At 39.3% G+C, this 24,560-nt stretch overlaps 1 protein-coding gene across 1 annotated transcript; it reads left to right on the top strand.

The window, feature by feature from the left end:
• The first annotated feature begins 20,513 nt into the window (after nt 1–20,513).
• On the top strand, nt 20,514–22,527 carry LOC140590900 (structural maintenance of chromosomes protein 5-like). Its single transcript, XM_072712621.1, has 4 exons — nt 20,514–20,599; nt 20,996–21,167; nt 21,392–21,442; nt 22,261–22,527. The coding sequence occupies exons 2-4, from the start codon at nt 21,150–21,152 to the stop codon at nt 22,525–22,527; spliced, it is 336 nt and encodes a 111-aa protein (XP_072568722.1). The 5' UTR covers nt 20,514–20,599; nt 20,996–21,149.
• Nucleotides 22,528–24,560: the final 2,033 nt, after the last annotated feature.

Raw genomic sequence — 24,560 nt, 5'->3', positions numbered from 1 at the left:
GTCCAGCCCAAGTAGCTCATTCTGGTAGTAGATCAATCAGCACACTGCCCTTATGTATGATTCATAAAAATATCTTGACCTACCTGTATGCTATGGCCACCAGCTACACCCAACCTGCACCATTTCCATGTTCATTTCAATCAACCATCTAAATCTCAGCCGTGCTTCAACCAATCCTCACTAAATTTGACCGCTTAATATAGCACTGCACCCCAGAGAGACCCTCCAACTTTAGTGCCAAACGGTCAAATGGGGGCACTACAGCCACTGTCCATATATTTCTAAGACCCACCTTAGCAACTTCAGCTGAAATGTACTTATTTCTCATCAAACATTAAATCTGTTGTTCCCATTCCCTTTACCTAGGTCCATATTTTAAATTTCCTTTCATTTTCCACCGATTTGCCTCATAGAACATTATCAGAATTCATTTACACATGAGAAGGCCTAAAAGTATTAAATAGCCTTTCTAAAATGGAGCGTTGACTCCACCTGCTGGCCACACCATTTCCATTTCCATTTCATTCAAACAGCTAAATCTCAGGCATGCTTCACGCAATCCTCACAAAATTTGACTCACTCCTGCAGCACTGGACTACACACAGACCTTCTAAGTTTGGTGGTGATCAGTCAAACGGGGGCACTACAGCCAATGTTTTATTATGTCTAAGAGCCACCTTAGCAGATTCAGCTGAAATGTCCTTCTTTCTCATAAAACCTTCAAAGAATTGTTACCTTTCCCTTCACCTTAGTCCATATTTTTAATTTCCTTTCATTTTTCACCAATTTGCCTCATACAACATTATGAGACTTCATTTACACATGAGAAGGCCTGAAATTATTAAATAGTATTTCTAAAATGGAGTGCTGACTCAACCTGCTGGCCAAACCATTTCCATGCCCATTTCAATCAAACAGTTATATCTCTGGCATGCTTCATCCAATCCTCTCAAAAATTGACCGACTGATTTATCTCTGGCCCACAGACAGACCCTCCACCTTTTGTGCTGATTGGTCAAAGGGGGGGCGCTACAGCTACTCTCTAAATATGTCTAAGACCAACTTTGGCTAATGCAGCTGAAATTACCTTATTTCTCATCAAATATTTAAAGATTAATCACCATTACCTTGATCTCAGTTAATATTTTTAAATTGCTTTAATTTTCCTGCCATTAGACTTTTAGAAATGTATCAAACTTCAGTGATACTTCAGGCTCTGTACATTGCAGCAATTGCAATTTCTTTGAACAGCTAGTCACCACATTTCCCTTCTGTTTCTCATCTACCGATTTCCATTTATTGTACCTTAATCAACATTTCTACAGTAATGTTCAAATGTCAGGTATCATCTTATAGTAGCATTTCCTACTTTCTGACCATTTAAATGCATTGGCCATCAGTTACAGTTTGTACTTCATTTACAATTTAGCCACTGTCATAATATTTCTAAGACCAACCTTGGTTAATGCAACTGAAATTAGCTTATTTCTCATCAAATATTGAAATATTAATCACCATTGCCTTCACCTCAGTCAATATTAATAAATTGGTTTCATTATCCTGCCATTTGACTTTTAGAAATTTATCAAACTTCAGTGATGTACACTGCAGCAATTTCAATTTTTTCCAACAGCTAGTCACCACATTTCCCTTCTGTTTCTTATCTACCATTTTCATACTTTCTGACTATTTCAATGCATTGGCCATCAGTTACAGTCTGCACTTCATTTCCAATTTAGCCACTGTCCTAATATGTCTAACAACAACCTTGGTTAATGCAGCTGACATCTCCTTATTGTTTATTTAAACATTTAAATATTAATCACCTTTCCCTTCATCTAAGTCCATATTTTTAATCTGCTTATAAATTTCTGCCATTTGACTTTTAGAAATGTATCAAAGTTCAGTGATGTACACTGCAGCAATTTCAATTTTTTCCAACAGCTAGTCACCACATTTCCCTTCTGTTTCTTATCTACCATTTTCATACTTTCTGACTATTTCAATGTATTGGCCATCAGTTACAGTCTGCACTTTATTTCCAATTTAGCCACTGTCCTAATATGTCAAAGACCATCCTTGGTTAATGCAGCTGACATCTCATTGTTTATTTAAGCATTTAAATATTAATCACCTTTCCCTTCATCTAAGTCCATATTTTTAATTATTATTATTTTTCGCGCCCTAAAACTGAATGCACAGCCTAAACCGTAAGTGCTAGGCCAACCAAACTTGGTAATATGATGTCAATTCCTACCCGCTACTCAGATTCTCTGACCCAGGCCTGTCAGCCAGATGGGGGCGCTCTAGCGCCCCCCAACGCGTTTCAGTCCATAGCTCCTGTCCTATTAGTCCTATAATTGAAATTATTTTTTCTGCTGATACAGACAGCTTTGCTCTACCAACTGGCTATTTGGACTATGAAGCTCCGCCTACTTAGATTTTTTGCTAATTTGCATAATTTGTGAAACTGACTTCTGCCTTCAAGTCCTACAATATTGGACCAAATCAGACAAATGAGGTGTCAAACCGATCAGTCCACTTAGCTGATCAAAATAGATTCAAGAAAGTCTGACATTTGTCTATTTTATGGCCACTAGCCATGCCCAAATCCCACCTAAATTTGGCCTATTTCAGTCTGAATGCTATAACTTCTCCATACCTTAGCGTACCTGAACCAAACTTACAATCCAACCTCCCTGCTCTATTATGGGGTCAACATACAATGCGGCCCACATTTCGTCAATAGGGGGCGCTACAACTAATAACTGCCAATATTTCCTGACTGCCTTAACCAATCTAATTGAAATTTGGCAGATATGTACTATGTACAAGCCTGAGGTCAGAGAAGTAAAATGGCAGTCATTAGTTGTAAAATCCTGGCCACCATTAGCCAATCAAAATCAAGCAGCCATTTGACCAGCTAAACAATGAGCAATCCAAATCAAATTTGGCTTATACATTTGTATTCTGACCCTGAGCCCACCCTGTAAAGGACATGTCAGTCTGCCATATGGGGGCGCTACAGCACATTTCTGCCTATTTCTCCTGGACTGTTAATTATAAAATTGACAATTGTTGCTTAAGCTATCCACTAGCTCATGACAAATTTAATGGTATAAAGAACTTCATCATATCTCTTGCCATTTTTGCCTATTTTGTAAAAGTCTTTAAACAGTACTTTTTCTTATCCTCCTAGGATTTTCACCAAACCTACACAAATCTGGTATCATTTAAATCAGGAGACAGTCCCTATATAAAATTATTAAAAAAATCATAAACTTTCCATGAGGTATGGCCACCAGCCACACCCAAACCATAGTGGTGCCACACCCATTTCAATCAGACAGCTATATCTCAGGCCTGCCTCAACCAATCATCATCAAACTTAAGCATATAATGTAGGATATTACTGGAGAAGGGCCCTCCAAATTTGGTGCCGATCAGTCAAACGGGGGTGCTACAGCAATATAACATCACTGTATAAACTGCAAAATCAGCTCAACTTACATTTATCTCATTTTTGATTCAGTGACATATTACTGGTTAAAATCTTTTGCCCTGCAAGTTCTGTGAGTCATGTCAAATCAAGAAATATGCAATGTCCCATGATAGTCATTTGCATTCCCTTGTCATATTTAAAAACTTAATTAATAACATATTACTGTAACTACTGCAATGTCCAGCCTAAGTAGGTCAATCTGGTAGTAGAAAAATCAGGACACTGCCCATATGTATAATTTATAAAGATAACTTCACTTGCCTGTACAGTATAGCCACCAGCCACACTGAACCTACAGCATTTCCATGATCATTTCAATGAAACAGCTAAATCAGAGGCATACTTCATCTGATAATCACCAAATTTGACCCACTAATGTAGCACTGCACCTCAGACAGACCCTGCAAATTTGGTGCCGATCGGTCAAATGGGGGCGTGACAGCCACTGTCCATATATGTGTAAGACCCACCTTAGCAGATTCAGCTGAAATGTCCTTATTCCTCATGAAATCTTCAAATAGTTGTTACCTTTCCCTTCAGCTGAGTCCATATTTTTAATTTCCTTTAATTTTTCACCAATTTGCCTTATACAACATTATCAGACTTCATTTACAAATGAGAAGGTCAGAAAGCATTTAATATCTTTTCTAAAATGGAGCGCTGACTCCACCTGCTGGCCACAACATTTCCATTCCCATTTCATTCAAACAGCTCAATCTCAGGCATGCTTCATCCGATCCTTCCAAAATTTGATTCACTTCTGTAAGTCTGGACTACAGACAGATCTTCCAAGTTTGGTGGCGATCAGTCAATCTGGAGCAGTACAGCCACTGTCCTAGTATGTCTAATACCTACCTTGGGTAATTCAGCTGAAATATCCTTCATAATAGTTTCAAGTAATTATCTTTCCCTTCACCTCAGTCCATATTTTTAAGCTCTTTTCATTTTTATGCTGTTTGATTTATAGAAAATTATCAGATTTTATTTAAAAGCCAGGCAGTATATATTGCAGATTTTTCACTTTTTTGTATTAAATTGGCCAGTAGGTGGAGATGGTGCTCTATTTATATTGCAGTTTTTTGGATTTTTTTTATACATTAGCCAGCAGGTGTAGTTCGTCCTGTATTTCATTAATAGCATTAAATTCTTTCAGGGCTTCTTATGTCTAGAAGAATACTTTACAAATGCAGTAAGCCACTGTTGTTTTTTTTAATATACAAGACAGCATGTGTTCACTGAGGTACTATAAAGTAAGCTTAACTTGTATGATCTAGACTTAAAATATTAGGTATGCAGGTGCCTATTTCTACCGTCTACTTAGACCATCTGACACAAAAAACAAATTCTTTTGGGCTGAGGCACTTCAGCAAATGGTTATATATTATATCTTATATTGTTGTACTATGGCTGCTTCTGCTAATGGCAGTAGTCAAACTGCCACACCAGGGACTGCATGCTACCAATTATCAAATGTAGCGCTAACTCCACCTGCTGGCCTCACTATTTCCATACCGAATTCATTAAGTCTGCTAAACCTCATTCATACTTCATCGAAATCTCACAAAATTTGACTCACTTCTGTAGCACTGGACTATGAATAGACCATCTAACTTTGGTGACATTCGGTTAAATGGGGGCGCTTCTGCCACTGTCAAAATATATTAATAGTTAATGCAGCTGAAATTTATTTTTCATCAAACCTTCAAAGATTATTGACATTTTCATTTCATTTCACTTTTAGAAATGTATCAAAGTTCAGAGATACTTCAGGCTGTGTACAGTGCAACAATTGCAATTTCTTCCAACAGCTAGTCACCACATGTCCCTTCTGTTTCTCATCTACCTTTTTCCCTTTATCGTACCTTGATAAACATTTCCAAGGTAATGTTTAAATGTTAGATATCATCTCATAGTAGCATTTCATATTTTCTGCCAATTTAAATGCATTGCTCATCAATTACAGTCTGTACTTCATTTCAAATAATTGGTGAACTTCTAATTTTATGCCATTCACTTCTTTCCTCTTCATTGCTTCTTTCCATTAGCTTTGGACCCGATTGTCACTGCTTGCAGTTATCTTTATTATTATTATTATTATTATTATTTTTTTTTTCCTGCCGTAAAACTGAATGTACAGCCTAAACCGTAAGAGCTAGACCAACCAAACTTGGTAAGATGATGTCAATTCCTACCCGCTACTCAGATTCTCTGACCCAGTCCTGTCAGCCAGATGGGGGCGCTCTAGGGCCCCTCAACGCGTTTCAGTCCATATCTCCTGTCCTATTAGTCCTACAATTGAAATTTTTTTTTCTGCTGATACAGACAGCATTGCTCTACCAACTTGCCATTTGGACTATGAAGCTCCGCCTACTTAGATTTTTTGCTAATTTGCATAATTTGCAAAACTGACCTCTGCCTTCAAGTCCTACCCCGTCTGTCCCAATCAGACAAATGAGGTGTCAAACCAATCAGTTCTCTGAGCTGATCAAGACTTACAAAAATAATCATGAAATTTCTGTATCATATGGTCTTCAGCCACGCCCAAACATTGTATAAATTTGGCCAGTTTCAGTCTGATTGCTATAACTTGGCTCTGCTTTAACCAATCTTAACCAAATTTGAAATTCTTCCTCCCAGCGCCATTCTGGGGACTACATATAAAGCTGGCCCCATTTCATCAATAGGGGGCGCTACAACTAAAAACTGCCAATATCTCCTGACTGCATTGACCAATCTAATTGAAATTTGGCAGATATGTACTACAACCAATTCTGAGATCAGACATATATCATAGCAGTCATTGATCATAAAATCATGGTCATCATCAGCCAATCAAAATGAAGCAGCCATTTGACAGGCTAAACAATACCGAATCTCAACCAAAACAGGCTGTCACATTTGATTCCCTACCCTTAGCATACCATGTTAAGGACACCGCAATCAGCCAGATGGGGGCGCTACAGCAACAAGTTTTGCATTTCTGTCTATTTCTCTTGAACTGATAAAGATAGAATTTAGAATTGTTGCTCATCCTATCCACTCGCTCATGGAAAATTTAATGGTATAAAGAACTTCATCATATCTCTTGCCGTTTTTGCCTATTTTGTAACAGTCTGAAAACAGGGTTTTTTCTTATCCTCCTAGGATTTTCACCAAACCTACACAAATCTGGTATCATTTAAATCAGGAGACAGTCCCTATATAAAATTATTAAAAAAATCATAAACTTTCCATTAGGTACGGCCACCAGCCACACCCAAACCATAGTGGTGCCACACCCATTTCAATCAGACAGCTATATCTCAGGCGTGCCTCAACCAATCATCACCAAACTTAAATATGTAATGTAGGATATTACTCGAGAAGGGCCCTCCAAATTTGGTGCCGATCAGTCAAACGGGGGCGCTACAGCAGTATAACATGTCTTTATAAACCTGCAAATTCAGTACAACTTACATTTATCTCATTTCTGTTCCAGTGACATATGACTGGTTGAAATCTTTTGTATTGCAAGTTCTCTTAGTTATGCCAAATCAAGAAATATGCAATGCCTAATGATTGTCATTTGCATTCCCTTGTGACATTTAAAAACTTAATAAATAACATATTGCTATAACTACTACAATGTCCAGCCCAAGAAGGTCATTCTGGTAGTAGATCAATCATGACACGGCCCTTATGGATAATTTATAAAAATAACTTGACCTACCTGTATGCTATGGCCACCAACTACACCAAACCTGCACCATTTCCTTGCTCATTTCAATCAAACAGCTAAATCTGAGGCATTCTTCATCCAATCCTCATAAAATTTGACCAACTAATGTAACCATAGACCACAGACAGACCCTCCAACTTTGGTGCCGATCGGTCAAATGGGGGAGCTACAGCCACTGTCTATATATTTCTAAGACCCACCTTAGCAAATTCAGTTGGAATGTCCTTATTTCTCTTCAAACATTCAAAGAATTGTTTGCTTTCCCTTCAACTAGGTCCATATTTTAATTTCTGTTCATTTTTCACCCATTTGCCTCAGAACATTATCAGAATTCATTTAAACATGAGAAGGCCTAAAAGTATTAAATAGCATTTCTAAAATGGAGCGTTGACTCCACCTGCTGGCCACACCATTTCCATTTCCATTTCATTCAAACAGCTAAATCTCAGGCATGCTTCTCCCAATCTTCACAAAATTTGACTGTCTCCTGCAGGAGTGGACTACAGACAGACCATCTATGTTTGGTGGTGATCGGGCAAATGGGGGCACTACAGCCAATGTTGTATTATGTCTAAGAGCCACCTTAACAGATTCAGCTGAAATGTCCTTATTCCTCATGAAAACTTCAAAGAATTGTTACCTTTCCCTTCACCTTAGTCCATATTTTTAATTTCCTTTCATTTTTCACCAATTTGCCTTATACAACATTATCAGACTTCATTTACAAATGAGAAAGTCAGAAAGCATTTAATATCATTTCTAAAATGGAGCGCTGACTACACCTTCTGGCCACACCATTTCCATTCCCATTTCATTCAAACAGCTAAATCTCAGGCATGCTTCATCTGATCCTTACAAAATTTGATTCACTTCTGTATGACTGGACTACAGACAAATCTTCCAAGTTTGGTGGCGATCAGTCAATCTGGAGCGGTACAGCCACTTTCCTAGTATGTCTAATACCTACCTTGGCTAATTCAGCTGAAATATCCTTCATAATACTTTAAAAGAATTAACTTTCCCTTCACCTCAGTCCATATTATTAAGCTCCTTTCATTTTTCTGCTATTTGACTTATAGAAAATTATCAGAATTTAATTATAAGCCAGGCAGTGTATATTGCAGATTTTTTGCTTTTTTGTATTAAATTGGCCAGTAGGTGGAGATGGTGCTCTATTTATATTGCAGTTTTTTTGATTTTTTTTTATACATTAGCCAGCAGGTGGAGTTCGTCCTGTATTTCATTAATGGCATTAAATTCTTTCAGGGCTTCTCATGTCTAGAAGAATACTTTACAAATGCAGTAAGCCACTGTTTTTTTTTTTAATATACAAGACGGCATGTGTTCACTGAGGTACTGTAAAGTAAGCTTAACTTGTATGATCTAGACTTAAAATATTAGTTATGCAGGTGCCTATTTCTACCGTCTACTGACACAAAAAACAAATTCTTTTGGGCTGAGGCACTTCAGCAAATGGTTATATATTGTATCTTATATTGTTGTACTAAGGCTGCTTCTGCTAATGGCAGTAGTCAAACTGCCACACCAGGGACTGCATACTACCAATTATCAAATGTAGCGCTAACTCCACCTGCTGGCCTCACTATTTCCATACCGTATTCATTAAGTCTGCTAAACCTCATTCATACTTCATCGAATTCTCACAAAATTTGACTCACTTCTTTAGCACTGGACTATGAATAGACCATCTAACTTTGGTGACATTCGGTTAAACGGGGGCGCTTCTGCCACTGTCAAAATATACTCATAGTTAATGCAGCTGAAATTTCTTTATTTTTCATCAAACCTTCAAAGATTATTGACATTTTCATTTCATTTCACTTTTAGAAATGTATCAAAGTTCAGAGATACTTCAGGCTGTGTACAGTGCAACAATTGCAATTTCTTCCAACAGCTAGTCACCACATGTCCCTTCTGTTTCTCATCTACCCTCTTCCCTTTATCGTACCTTAATCAACATATCAAAGTCAATGTTCAAAATGTCAGGTATTATCTTATCATAGAAGCATTTCCTACTTTTTCTGACTATTTAAATGCATTGGCCATCAGTTACAGTCTGTACTTCATTTCAAATTTAGCCACTGTCAAAATATGTCTAAGATCAACCTTGGTTAATGCAGCTGACATCTCCTTATTGTTTATTTAAACATTTAAATATTATTCACCTTTCCCTTCTTCAAAGTCCATATTTTTAATCTGCTTATAAATTCCTGCCGTTTGACTTTTAGAAATCTATCAAACTTCAATGTTACTTCAGCCTGTGTACACTGCAGCAATTGCAATCTTTCTCCAACAGCTAGTCACCACATTTCCCTTCCGTTTCTCATCTACCATTTTCCTTTATCATACCTTGATAAACATTTCCACAATAATGTTTAAATGTTAGCTATCATCTCATAGTAGCATTTCGTATTTTCTGACTATTTAAATGCATTGGCCATCAGTTACAGTATATATTTCATTTACAATTTAGCCACTGTCATAATATGTCTAACAACAACCTTGGTTAATGCAGCTGACATCTCCTTATTGTTTATTTAAACATTTAAATATTAATCACCTTTCCCTTCATCTAAGTCCATATTTTTAATCTGCTTATAAATTCCTGCCATTTGACTTTTAGAAATCTATCAAACTTCAATGTTACTTCAGCCTGTGTACACTGCAGCAATTGCAATATTTCTCCAACAGCTTGTCACCACATTTCCCTTCTGTTTCTCATCTACCTTTTTCCCTTTATCGTACCTTGATAAACATTTCCAAAGGTAATGTTTAAATGTTAGATATCATCTCATAGTAGCATTTCATATTTTCTACCAATTTAAATGCATTGCTCATCAATTACAGTCTGTACTTCATTTACAAATAATTAGTGAACTTCTAATTTTATGCCATTCACTTCTTTCCTCTTCATTGCTTCTTTCCATTAGCTTTGGACCCGATTGTCACTGCTTGCAGTTATCTTTATTATTATTATTATTATTATTATTATTATTTTTCGCGCCCTAAAACTGAATGCACAGCCTAAACCGTAAGTGCTAGACCAACCAAACTTGGTAATATGATGTCAATTCCTACCCGCTACTCAGATTCTCCGACCCAGGCCTGTCAGCCAGATGGGGGCGCTCTAGCGCCCCCCAACGCGTTTCAGTCCATAGCTCCTGTCCTATTAGTCCTATAATTGAAATTATTTTTTCTGCTGATACAGACAGCTTTGCTCTACCAACTGGCTATTTAGACTATGAAGCTCCGCCTACTTAGATTTTTTGCTAATTTGCATAATTTGTGAAACTGACTTCTGCCTTCAAGTCCTACAATATTGGACCAAATCAGACAAATGAGGTGTCAAACCGATCAGTCCACTTAGCTGATCAAAATAGATTCAAGAAAGTCTGACATTTGTCTATTTTATGGCCACTAGCCATGCCCAAATCCCACCTAAATTTGGCCTATTTCAGTCTGAATGCTATAACTTCTCCATACCTTAGCCTACCTGAACCAAACTTACAATCCAACCTCCCTGCTCTATCATGGGGTCAACATACAATGCGGCCCACATTTCGTCGATAGGGGGCGCTACAACTAATAACTGCCAATATCTCCTGAATGCCTTAACCAATCTAATTGAAATTTGGCAGATATGTACTATGTACAAGCCTGAGGTCAGAGAAGTAAAATGGCAGTCATTAGTTGTAAAATCCTGGCCACCATTAGCCAATCAAAATCAAGCAGCCATTTGACCAGCTAAACAATGAGCAATCCAAACCAAATTTTGGTTATACATTTGTATTGTGACCCTGAGCCCACCCTGTAAAGGACATGTCAATCTGCCATATGGGGGCGCTACAGCACATTTCTGCCTATTTCTCCTGAACTGTTAATTATAAAATTGACAATTGTTGCTTAAGCTATCCACTAGCTCATGACAAATTTAATGGTATAAAGAACTTCATCATATCTCTTGCCATTTTTGCCTATTTTGTAAAAGTCTTAAAACAGTACTTTTTTCTTATCCTCCTAGGATTTTCACCAAACCTACACAAATCTGGTATCATTTAAATCAGGAGACAGTCCCTATATAAAATTATTAAAAAAATCATAAACTTTCCATGAGGTATGGCCACCAGCCACACCCAAACCATAGTGGTGCCACACCCATTTCAATCAGACAGCTATATCTCAGGCCTGCCTCAACCAATCATCATCAAACTTAAATATATAATGTAGGATATTACTGGAGAAGGGCCCTCCAAATTTGGTGCCGATCAGTCAAACGGGGGTGCTACAGCAATATAACATCACTGCATAAACTGCAAAATCAGCTCAACTTACATTTATCTCATTTTTGATCCAGTGACATATTACTGGTTAAAATCTTTTGCCCTGCAAGTTCTGTGAGTCATGTCAAATCAAGAAATATGCAATGTCCCATGATAGTCATTTGCATTCCCTTGTCATATTTAAAAACTTAATAAATAACATATTACTGTAACTACTGCAATGTCCATCCTAAGTAGGTCAATCTGGTAGTATAAAAATCAGGACACTGCCCATATGTATAATTTATAAAGATAACTTCACTTGCCTGTACAGTATAGCCACCAGCCACACTGAACCTACAGCATTTCCATGATCATTTCAATCAAACAGCTAAATCAGAGGAATACTTCATCTGATCATCACCAAATTTGACCCACTAATGTACCACTGCACCTCAGACAGACCGTCCAAATTTGGTGCTGATCGGTCAAATGGGGGCGTGACAGCCACTGTCCATATATGTGTAAGACCCACCTTAACAGATTCAGCTGAAATGTCTTTATTCCTCATGAAACCTTCAAAGAATTGTTACCTTTCCCTTCACCTTAGTCCATATTTTTTATTTCCTTTCATTTTTCACCAATTTGCCTTATACAACATTATCAGACTTCATTTACAAATGAGAAAGTCAGAAAGCATTTAATATCATTTCTAAAATGGAGCGCTGACTACACCTTCTGGCCACACCATTTCCATTCCCATTTCATTCAAACAGCTAAATCTCAGGCATGCTTCATCTGATCCTTACAAAATTTGATTCACTTCTGTATGACTGGACTACAGACAAATCTTCCAAGTTTGGTGGCGATCAGTCAATCTGGAGCGGTACAGCCACTTTCCTAGTATGTCTAATACCTACCTTGGCTAATTCAGCTGACATATCCTTCATAATACTTTAAAGGAATTAACTTTCCCTTCACCTCAGTCCATATTATTAAGCTCCTTTCATTTTTCTGCTATTTGACTTATAGAAAATTATCAGATTTTAATTATAAGCCAGGCAGTATATATTGCAGATTTTTCACTTTTTTGTATTAAATTGGCCAGTAGGTGGAGATGGTGCTCTATTTATATTGCAGTTTTTTGGATTTTTTTTTATACATTAGCCAGCAGGTGGAGTTCGTCCTGTATTTCATTAATGGCATTAAATTCTTTCAGGGCTTCTCATGTCTAGAAGAATACTTTACAAATGCAGTAAGCCACTGTTGTTTTTTTTAATATACAAGACAGCATGTGTTCACTGAGGTACTGTAAAGTAAGCTTAACTTGTATGATCTAGACTTAAAATATTAGTTATGCAGGTGCCTATTTCTACCGTCTACTTAGACCATCTGACACAAAAAACAAATTCTTTTGGGCTGAGGCACTTCAGCAAATGGTTATATATTGTATCTTATATTGTTGTACTAAGGCTGCTTCTGCTAATGGCAGTAGTCAAACTGCCACACCAGGGACTGCATACTACCAATTATCAAATGTAGCGCTAACTCCACCTGCTGGCCTCACTATTTCCATACCGTATTCATTAAGTCTGCTAAACCTCATTCATACTTCATCGAATTCTCACAAAATTTGACTCACTTCTGTAGCACTGGACTATGAATAGACCATCTAACTTTGGTGACATTCGGTTAAACGGGGGCGCTTCTGCCACTGTCAAAATATACTCATAGTTAATGCAGCTGAAATTTCTTTATTTTTCATCAAACCTTCAAAGATTATTGACATTTTCATTTCATTTCACTTTTAGAAATGTATCAAAGTTCAGAGTTACTTCAGGCTGTGTACAGTGCAACAATTGCAATTTCTTCCAACAGCTAGTCACCACATGTCCCATCTGTTTCTCATCTACCATATTCCCTTTATCGTACCTTAATCAACATATCAAAGTCAATGTTCAAAATGATAGGTATTATCTTATCATAGAAGCATTTCCTACTTTCTGACTATTTAACTGCATTGGCCATCAGTTACAGTCCGTACTTCATTTCCAATTTAGCCACTGTCTTAATATGTCAAAGACCAACCTTGGTTAATGCAGCTGACATCTCCTTATTGTATATATAAACATTTAAATATTAATCACCTTTCCCTTCATCTAAGTCCATATTTTTAATCTGCTTATACAATCCTGCCATTTGACTTTTAGGAATCTATCAAACTTCAATGTTACTTTAGCCTGTGTACACTGTAGCAATTTCAATATTTCTCTAAAAGCTAGTCACCATATTTCCCTTCTGTCTCTCATTTACCATTTTCCTACTTTCTGACTATTTAAATGCATTGGCCATCAGTTACAGTCTGTACTTCATTTCCAATTTAGCCACTGTCATAATATGTCTAAGATCAACCTAGGTTAATGCAGCTGACATCTGTTTATTGTTTATTTAAACATTTAAATATTAATCACCTTTCCCTTCATCTAAGTCCATATTTTTAATCCGCTTATATTTTCCTGGCATTTGACTTTCAGAAATCTATCAAACTTCAATGTTTATTCAAGATGTGTATGCTGCAGCAATTGCAATTGTTTCAAACAGCTACTCACCACATTTCCCTTCTGTTTCCCATCTATCCTTTTCCCTTTATCAAACATTGATGAACATTTCTACAGTAATGTTTAAATGTTAGGTATCACATTTCATTGTTGCATGTCCTATTTTCTGACTATTTCAATGCATTGGCCATCAGTTACAGTCTGTACTTCATTTACAATAATTAGTGAACTTCTAATTTTATGCCATTCACTTCTTTCCTCTTCATTGCTTCTTTCCATTAGCTTTGGACCCGATTGTCACTGCTTGCAGTTATCTTTATTAAGGGTCCAAAGGACGAAGTCCTTATGGACCATTATTGTTTTTCTTAGGATTATTAAGGGTCCAAGCACGTAGTGCTATGGAACCTTATTGTTTTTGTTAGGATTTTCTTCTTTTTTTTTTCTTCCCTAAAACTGAATGCCCAGCCTAAACCGTAAGACCTAGGCTTACCAAATTTGGCAGCAAGATGTCAATTCCTACCCACTATTCAGGCCCTCCGACCCATCCCTGTCAGTCAGATGGGGGCGCTGTAGCGCCCCCCTAAGCGTTTTGGTGGATATCTCCTGACCTGTTGGTCCTACAGTCAAAATTCTTTTTTCCACAGATACAGACAGGTATGTTCTACCAACTTGCCATTCAGACTATGAAACTACGCCTGGGAAGATTTTTCGGTAATTTTGCATAATTTGCAAATCCTAATTAAGCCTTAAAGTCCAAGCTTGTCCTACCAAATCAGACAAATGTGGTGTCAATCGAATTAGAACTCTAAGTTGATCAAGAATTATTAAAAAAATTCAGACATTTGTGTATCGTACGGCCATTAGCAACGCCCAAACAATGCCCAAATTTGGCCCGTTTTGGTCTGACTGCTATAACTTGGCCGTGCCTTGGCCTACCTCGACCAAATTTGAAATCCTACCTCCCGACACCACTCTGGGGACACGGTCCAAGGCGGGCCGCATTTCGTCTATAGGGGGCGCTACAACTAAAAACTGCCAATATCTCCTGACTGCCTTGGCCAATCCAACTGATATTTGGCAGGTATGTACTAGGTCCCAGCCTGAGGTCAGTCACCTACAATGGCAGTCATAAGTCCTGAAACAGTGGCCGCCATCGGCCAATCAAAATCAAGCAGCAATTTGACTGGCTTAATGATGACCAATCCAAATCAAATTTAGCTGGTACATTTGTCCTCTGACCCTTAGCCCACCCTGTAAAGGACATCTCATTAGGCCAGATGGGGGCGTGAGAGCGCCCCTATCTGCATTTCTACCTGTTTCTCCAGAACTGCCAAGCCTACACTTAAACTTTATTGCCAGTCCAATTCAGTATGTCCTGACGAATCCAACTGCATATAGAACTTGGTTCTCCATCTTTGCGTTTTTACATGATTTATATTTCTCTGAAAACAGGTCATTTCGTTCACCTGCTAGGATTTTCACCACACCTACATAAGTCTGTTGTCATTTAAATCAAGAGACAGTCCTTTTAAAGACTTAGGGAAAAAACATAAACTTTCAGTAAGTTACGGCCACCAGGCACACCCTGACTGTACTGCTGCCTTTCCCATTTCGATCAGACAGCTATATCTTAGGGATGCTTCAGCCAATCATTACCAAATATCTCTCATTAATAAAGGGCTGTACCGCAGAGATACCCTCCAAATTTCGTGTCGATCGGTCAAATGGTTGTGCTACTTTCACTGTCTATATGTGTCTAAGACTCACCTATGCTCATTGAGCTAAAATGAGTAACCAGATCAGGTAGGAAGGTGTCTACCAATCTCACCCGTTTTAACCACAGCAACGGGTGGCTCAGTGGGCTAAACTTGTATGCTTGTAATCAGAGGGTCGCAGGTTCGAACCCAGCTTTGGTGGGTACTCGAGCTAGGCAGCCCGATGTGCACAGCATACCCTCGGTGAAGTTAGCTGGGGAGACGTAAAGGTGTTTTCCCCACGAGGATCAATGAAGCTTCTATTATTGTTAATTCAGAGGTGCTCAGGCACTACTCCAGAGGGTTGAACAATAATTATTTTTCTTCCCTAAAACTGAATGCCCAGCCTAAACCGTAAGTCCTAGACTGACCAAATTTGGCAACAAGATTCCTATTCCTACCCACTACTCAGTCCCACTGACCCGTCCCAGTCAGTCAGATGGGGGCGCTACAGCACCCCGATTTGCATTTCTGCCTATATCTCCAGACCTGTCAAGCCTACAGTTGAAATTTATTGCCAGTCCAATTCACTATGTCCTGACGAATCAAACTGCATATAGATCTTGGTTCTACATCTTTGCCTTCTTGCATGATTTACAGATGTTTTGAAAACAGGTTTTTTTGTTAACCTCCTAGGATTTTCGACTAACATCCATAAATCTGGTGTCATTCAAATCAGGAGACAGTCCTTTTAAAGATTTACAGAAAAATCTTAAACTTTCGGTAAGATACAGCCACCAGCCACACCCTGACTGTACTGATGTCTTGCCAATTTCAATCAGCCAGCTATATCTCAGGGATGCTTCAGCCAATCATTACAAAATTTGGCTCACTGATGTAGGACTGTACCACAGAGAGACCCTCCAAACTTCGTGTCAATCGGTCAATCAGGAGCGCTACGCCACTGTCTATATACATCTAAGACCCACCTAGGCTCATTGAGGTACAATGAGTTTCCAGATCAGGTAGGAAGGTGTCTACCGATCTCACCCATTTTAACCACAGCAACGGGTGGCTCAGTGGGCTAAACTTGTATGCTTGTAATCAGAGGGTCGCAGGTTCGAACCCAGCTTAGGTGGGTCCTCGAGCTAGGCAGCCCGATGTGCACAGCATACCCTCCGTGAAGTGAGCTGGGGATACGTGAAGACGTTTTCCCCACGATGATCAATGAAGCTTATATTATTGTTAATTTAGACGTGCTCAGGCACTACTCCAGAGGGTTGAACAATAATTATTTTTCTTCCCTAAAACTGAATGCCCAGCCTAAACCGTAAGTCCTAGACTGACCAAATTTGGCAACAAGATTCCTATTCCTACCCACTACTCAGTCCCACTGACCCATCCCAGTCAGTCAGATGGGGGCGCTACAGCACCCCGATTTGCATTTATGCCTATATCTACAGACCTGTCAAGCCTACAGTTGAAATTTATTGCCAGTCCAATTCAGTATGTCCTGACGAATCAAACTGCATATAGATCTTGGTTCTACATCTTTGCCTTTTTTCATGATTTACAGATGTTTTGAAAACAGGTTTTTTTGTTAACCTCCTCGGATTTTCGACTAACATCCATAAATCTGGTGTCATTCAAATCAGGAGACAGTCCTTTTAAAGATTTACAGAAAAATCTTAAACTTTCGGTAAGATACAGCCACCAGCCACACCCTGACTGTACTGGTGTCTTGCCCATTTCAATCAGACAGCTATATCTTAGGGATGCTTCAGCCAATCATTACAACAGTTGGCTCACTGATGTAGGACTGTACCACAGAGAGACCGTCCAAATTTCGTGTCAATCGGTCAATCAGGAGCGCTACGCCACTGTCTATATACATCTAAGACCCACCTAGGCTCATTGAGGTACAATGAGTTTCCAGATCAGGTAGGAAGGTGTCCAGCGATATCTCCCATTTTAACCACAGCAACGGGTGGCTCAGTGGGCTAAACTTGTATGCTTGTAATCAGAGGGTCGCAGGTTCGAACCCAGCTTCGGTGGGTCCTCGAGCTAGGCAGCCCGATGTGCACAGCATACCCTCCGTGAAGTGAGCTGGGGATACGTGAAGACGTTTTCCCCACGATGATCAATGAAGCTTATATTATTGTTAATTTAGACGTGCTCAGGCACTACTCCAGAGGGTTGAACAATAATTATTTTTCTTCCCTAAAACTGAATGCCCAGCCTAAACCGTAAGTCCTAGACTGACCAAATTTGGCAACAAGATTCCTATTCCTACCCACTACTCAGTCCCACTGACCCATCCCAGTCAGTCAGATGGGGGCGCTACAGCACCCCGATTTGCATTTATGCCTATATCTACAGACCTGTCAAGCCTACAGTTGAAATTTATTGCCAGTCCAATTCAGTATGTCCTGACGAATCAAACTGCATATAGATCTTGGTTCTACATCTTTGCCTTTTTTCATGATTTACAGATGTTTTGAAAACAGGTTTTTTTGTTAACCTCCTCGGATTTTCGACTAACATCCATAAATCTGGTGTCATTCAAATCAGGAGACAGTCCTTTTAAAGATTTACAGAAAAATCTTAAACTTTCGGTAAGATACAGCCACCAGCCACACCCTGACTGTACTGGTGTCTTGCCCATTTCAATCAGACAGCTATATCTTAGGGATGCTTCAGCCAATCATTACAACAGTTGGCTCACTGATGTAGGACTGTACCACAGAGAGACCGTCCAAATTTCGTGTCAATCGGTCAATCAGGAGCGCTACGCCACTGTCTATATACATCTAAGACCCACCTAGGCTCATTGAGGTACAATGAGTTTCCAGATCAGGTAGGAAGGTGTCCAGCGATATCTCCCATTTTAACCACAGCAACGGGTGGCTCAGTGGGCTAAACTTGTATGCTTGTAATCAGAGGGTCGCAGGTTCGAACCCAGCTTAGGTGGGTCCTCTAGCTAGGCAGCCCGATGTGCACAGCATACCCTCCGTGAAGTGAGCTGGGGATACGTGAAGACGTTTTCCCCACGATGATCAATGAAGCTTATATTATTGTTAATTTAGACGTGCTCAGGCACTACTCCAGAGGGTTGAACAATAATTATTTTTCTTCCCTAAAACTGAATGCCCAGCCTAAACCGTAAGTCCTAGACTGACCAAATTTGGCAACAAGATTCCTATTCCTACCCACTACTCAGTCCCACTGACCCATCCCAGTCAGTCAGATGGGGGCGCTACAGCACCCCGATTTGCATTTATGCCTATATCTACAGACCTGTCAAGCCTACAGTTGAAATTTATTGCCAGTCCAATTCACTATGTCCTGACGAATCAAACTGCATATAGATCTTGGTTCTACATCTTTGCCTTTTTTCATGATTTACAGATGTTTTGAAAACAGGTTTTTTTGTTAACCTCCTCGGATTTTCGACTAACATCCATAAATCTGGTGTCATTCAAATCAGGAGACAGTCCTTTTAAAGATTTACAGAAAAATCTTAAACTTTCGGTAAGATACAGCCACCAGCCACACCCTGACTGTACTGGTGTCTTGCCCATTTCAATCAGACAGCTATATCTTAGGGATGCTTCAGCCAATCATTACAACAGTTGGCTCACTGATGTAGGACTGTACCACAGAGAGACCGTCCAAATTTCGTGTCAATCGGTCAATCAGGAGCGCTACGCCACTGTCTATATACATCTAAGACCCACCTAGGCTCATTGAGGTACAATGAGTTTCCAGATCAGGTAGGAAGGTGTCCAGCGATATCTCCCATTTTACCAACAGCAGCAGGTGGCTCAGTGGGCTAAACTTGTATGCTTGTAATCAGAGGGTCGCAGGTTCGAACCCAGCTTCGGTGGGTACTCGAGCTACGCATCCCGATGTGCACAGCATACCCTCCATAAAGTGAGCTGGGGAGATGAGGATTAATGAAGCTTCTTTTATTATAATTTTGACGGGCTCAGGGACTCCTTCATAGGGTTGAACAATAATTATTTTTCTTCCCTACAACTGAATGCCCAGCCTAAACCGTAAGTCCTAGACTGACCAAATTTGGCAACAAGATTCCTATTCCTACCCACTACTCAGTCCCACTGACCCGTCACAGTCAGTCAGAGGGGGGCGCTACAGCACCCCGATTTGCATTTATGCCTATATCTACAGAACTGTCAAGCCTACAGTTGAAATTTATTGCCAGTCCAATTTACTATGTCATGACGAATTTCAACTGCATATAGAACTTGGTTCTACATCTTTGCCTTTTTGCATGATTTATAGTTGTTTGAAAATAGGTTATTTTGTTAACCTCGTAGGATTTTCGCCCAACATACATAAATCTGTTGTCATTAAAACCAGGAGACAGTCCTTTTAAAGATTTAGAGAAAAAACTTAAACTTTCAGTAAGATACAGCCACCAGCCACACCCTGACTGTACTGTTGTCTTGCCCATTTCAATCAGACAGCTATATCTCAGGGATGCTTCAGCCAATCATTACAAAATTTGGCTCACTGATGTAGGACTGTACCTCAGAGAGACCCTTGAAATTTTGTGTCAATAGGTCAAACGGGAGCGCTATAGCCACTGTCCATATATGTCTAAAACCGACCTAGTCTAATTAAGCTACTGTATAATGAGTTACCAGATCAGGTGAGAAGGGTCTGGCTGCAGACAACCACTGAGGCTCATGTCCACTGAGACGCAGGAAGTCCACTGAGCGCCCGGAAATGACGTCACGCATAATGTTTGGTGGATACTTTACTCACGAGCATTAGCAGCGCGTCCATTGTTTAGCAAGACATTGGCGAAGGAAAGTAGAACGGTAAGTTCAGTTTTAATTGTTTATATATGTTCAGTTATTAGTTATTCAGGAAGGATGGGAACTTTGCTATGTTTAGAAGTGGAATGGTTTTTGTTCGTTATGTTTAGAACGGTTGGAATTGTTTTTTTGTTCGCTATTGTTTGGCTGCTATAAAACACAATTCGTGCTTAGGTTGTTGCTACATTAACTTAATAACTTATTTTCATGCGTGGATTACTCTGATCAGTTGAATGGTGTTTTCATGCAACTGAAATGCATATATACAGTAAATGTAAGTTAGCCAGACTCAAATCGCTGTGTTGCTTAATTGCATTCAAGTACTCTCACTCCTTCAAAAGCCCATAAATGCATACACAATCGTTTTCACGGTGCTTTGTTTTTCATTTTGACCAACAGATGCACAGGTCAATTTGGCGAAGGAATGCCGTGCCTCAGTTAGCAAGATGTGCTAACTGTTGCAATAGTTTCCATTGCCCTTTGTGCCCAGTAACGATGTTTAAACCGACAACGTTACTGCGAGCCCAGGTGCATTTAGATTCACACGCAAAGAATGGAATTTCATTCCAAGGTATGTAATCTATAGTAATTTCTGGTTTGTAAAATCATATTAACATAACTGGATTTTCCTAAACTCTGGTGTATGAAGTAGATATGTTCTCAGAACAGTGTTTATTTAACTACATCTTACTAACATTTAGCATTCCTTGGTACCCATTTGTGTTGTACCATTTCATGCATCGTATGTTTCTATTGGAAACAACTGTCCTTAGTATCATGCATTGTATTTTGCAGGATGTTCCAAAACAGATTGGATCTGTGGACTGTGGTGTGTTCATGTTGATGGTAAGAAGGACCACCTTGAATTGTCGGGTGTAACACTTGTGATATACTTTCAATTGATGTTTTTGTCAGTATGCACTCTGCATGGCCTTGGGGGAACCATTCCACTTTACTGCTGTAAGTACGTCATTAAGAAGATATTCTTTGCGACGCTGTAGAATGTTGCATAGTTATCTATACAAGAAAAAGGTGCCCTTTCTAACATTCTGAATGCATGGTTTTTGTCTTTTTATATTCAGTCTAACATGCAAAGGATAAGGAAATGGTGGTGCCTAACTCTGATGAACAGTGGTCTGGAAAAGTATGTATGGAAAGCATCGTGTTTTACATTGAGATGCATTTAGATGCAGAATCAAGTGCCCTTTCTTTGCAGTGAATGAGGTTTCTGTCATATATAGAATACCGGGTAAAGCTCAGCAGGGAGGTTTTTTAAGGTGATATTCCATTAATTCATCAGTGGTAGTGCATTCAGCTAATGGAGAGGTTTTGCATATATGGGTATTAATAACACCATTGATGATACATTGAGATATTGAAACATTATGTCTTGGTAGTGTAAATGATGTGTACTTGTACTACTCAGACATAGACTGAGAAAGCTTCACACCTGCTGAAAGCAAACTTGGAGCCTCTCTCGAGGGTGAGCACTCCTGCTGTTCTCAGACCTGGTGGGCAAGCTGTAACTGACTGCTCTACAAAGTGTAATAGTGGTGCGTGTGTGTCCCTCATTTTTCTTAGGTGGTTTCCTGTTGATTACCAGCTGCACCTGATTAACTTATTCAATCCCTGATTCCCTGATATTCACTTCCAATGTCATATAGGAGTCGCGCATCATGAGGGACCTCTGCAGTGCCGTGTGCTGGATTCGCAAGAACCACTCCCTCTTCCGTGGAGAGGTGACCGAACCTGCTGTTCTCCAGATGGAGGCTGGGGATCAGCGGGAAGCACTCAGGGAGGTCCTGGAGGGTCAGAGTGACAACAGGAATGACCCATTCATGTTTATTTTTAATAATAAGGAGGACATGGAAACCTTGCTCTCCAATTGCGTTGTTAGGATGGGTCTTAAAATTCATGCCATGTTTACATAAGGAAAAATTTGTATTCTTTTTATTCTGTTCCATATACTTTTTTTTTGCACGTTCAAATTTATACATCAATACACTACAAATAAAATGTTTGCCAAATTATCTATGTATAGTGATTTATTTATGTAGGACGTACATTATCTTTGAATAACAGAAGTATGGAGAAAAGCTCTGCGAGAAGCATAATTCTGCAGTCTTTAAGGCTTCAATATAATACTCTGAGGGGGAAAAAAATCTGGTCACCATTGACAGTCACAATCAGGACTACAGGTGATAAAATTTAATAAAATTGTGTACTTATCAAATTATAAGTTATGTAATTCTTAATTATAAGTACAAACTACTTTTATAAATGTATAATTAAAATGTGATAAGCACAAACTATTTTTAAAATAGTCTATGATTTAGTAATACAGTGGTCCCTCGTTAATCGCGGGAGTTACGTTCTAAAAATAACCCGCAATAGGCGAAATCCACGAAATATGATTCTTTAGAAATTTAATATTTTCGTAGTTAGAGCATTGGAAACTTGTTTACGACCTTGTAAATATGGTTTTTTAACATTATTAGAGCCCTCTAGTCATGGAATAACATCCTTTAGTCACCAATAGTTTATGACTGCTGGACAGGGAAGCAGGAACGGGGACACGAGGAGTCAGGACTGAAGGGTTTATTTGGAATCACTCCAAATGCGGGACAGGAACATGTAACATCAAAACGTCAACGACAGACCTGGGGTTATAGACACTGACAGAAACAGAATCAAATTGACAGAAAACAACTGGTCACAATCAGGGTTGCATATGTGGTTAATAAGGGGGCGTGGCACACAAGAGGATCGGACAGGTAGGTCATGAAAATTGCACTCGTATTACCAAAAATATTAGAAAAAATTATAGAAAATAAATATTAGACGTTATAATTGTTATTATTATACATCTAATTACGAAGAGCAAAGATGCTTCCGATGCGTAACGATGTATCATTTTCATTGTCTCGATCAACTTTTTAATCAATAGACAAAAAACCGCGATGGAGTGAAGCCGTGAAAGTCGAAGCGCGAAGTGGTGAGGCACGACTGTATATGCATACAAACAAGTGATAACTGCGAACCATTTTTAAATGAACTAAAAGTAGGATGTATCATAGAAGATATCTATGGCTGTGTCTCAGTGGATTAGTGATGTCACTTCCTGCGTGTCAGTGGACGTGATGTCACTTCCTGCGTCTCAGTGGACGTGAGTCTCAGTGGATCTGCAGCCAGACTCTATTGGATCAGGTAGGAAGGTGTCTACTGATCTCACTCATCTTATCCACAGCAGCGGGTGGCTCAGTGTGCTAATCCTGTGTGCCTGTAATCAGAGGGTTGCTGGTTCGAACCCAGCTTAGGTTGGTGTTTCAGCTAGGTATCCTGATGTGCACAGTGTACTCTCTGATGTTTACTGGCCTGTTACACCTGCACTAAAAGCATCTGCCTACTACTGAGACTGTCCTGCTCTGTCCTACATCTCCTATCCTGTTATGGCAGTCTAATTCTGTCTGACTTTCTACTACCCTTGCCGCCGGATCTCTGCCCTTATTCCTCTACTGTCCTACCAGTCCGATCGTCCTGCGCTTTGGACCCTTTAGTAACTGCCTGCAGTTTCTAGTTATTATTATTATTATTTTTCTGCCCTAAAACTGAATGCCCAGCCTAAACCGTAAGTCCTAGGCTGACCAAACTTGGTAAGATGGTTGCAATTCCTACCCACTACTCAGGTTGTCCGACCCGTCCGACTCAGCCAGAGGGGGGCGCCGTAGCGCCCCCCAACACGTTTTGGACGATATCTCCTGTCCTGTTTGTCCTACCATCGAAATTCTTTTTTCTCCTGATGCAGACAGCCATGCCCTACCAAAAAGTCAATGGGACCATGAAGCTCCGCCTACTTAGATTTTTTGCTAATTTGCATAATTTGCAAATCATACTTTTTCCTTAAAGTCCTGGCTTGTCCTTCCAAATCAGACAAATGAGGTGTCAGATGAATTAGAATTATCCG

Source organism: Paramormyrops kingsleyae, chromosome 1 (assembly GCF_048594095.1).
Source record: "Paramormyrops kingsleyae isolate MSU_618 chromosome 1, PKINGS_0.4, whole genome shotgun sequence".
Classification (NCBI taxonomy): Eukaryota; Metazoa; Chordata; class Actinopteri; order Osteoglossiformes; family Mormyridae; genus Paramormyrops; species Paramormyrops kingsleyae.
This window is presented reverse-complemented; position numbering and strand designations above follow the sequence as displayed.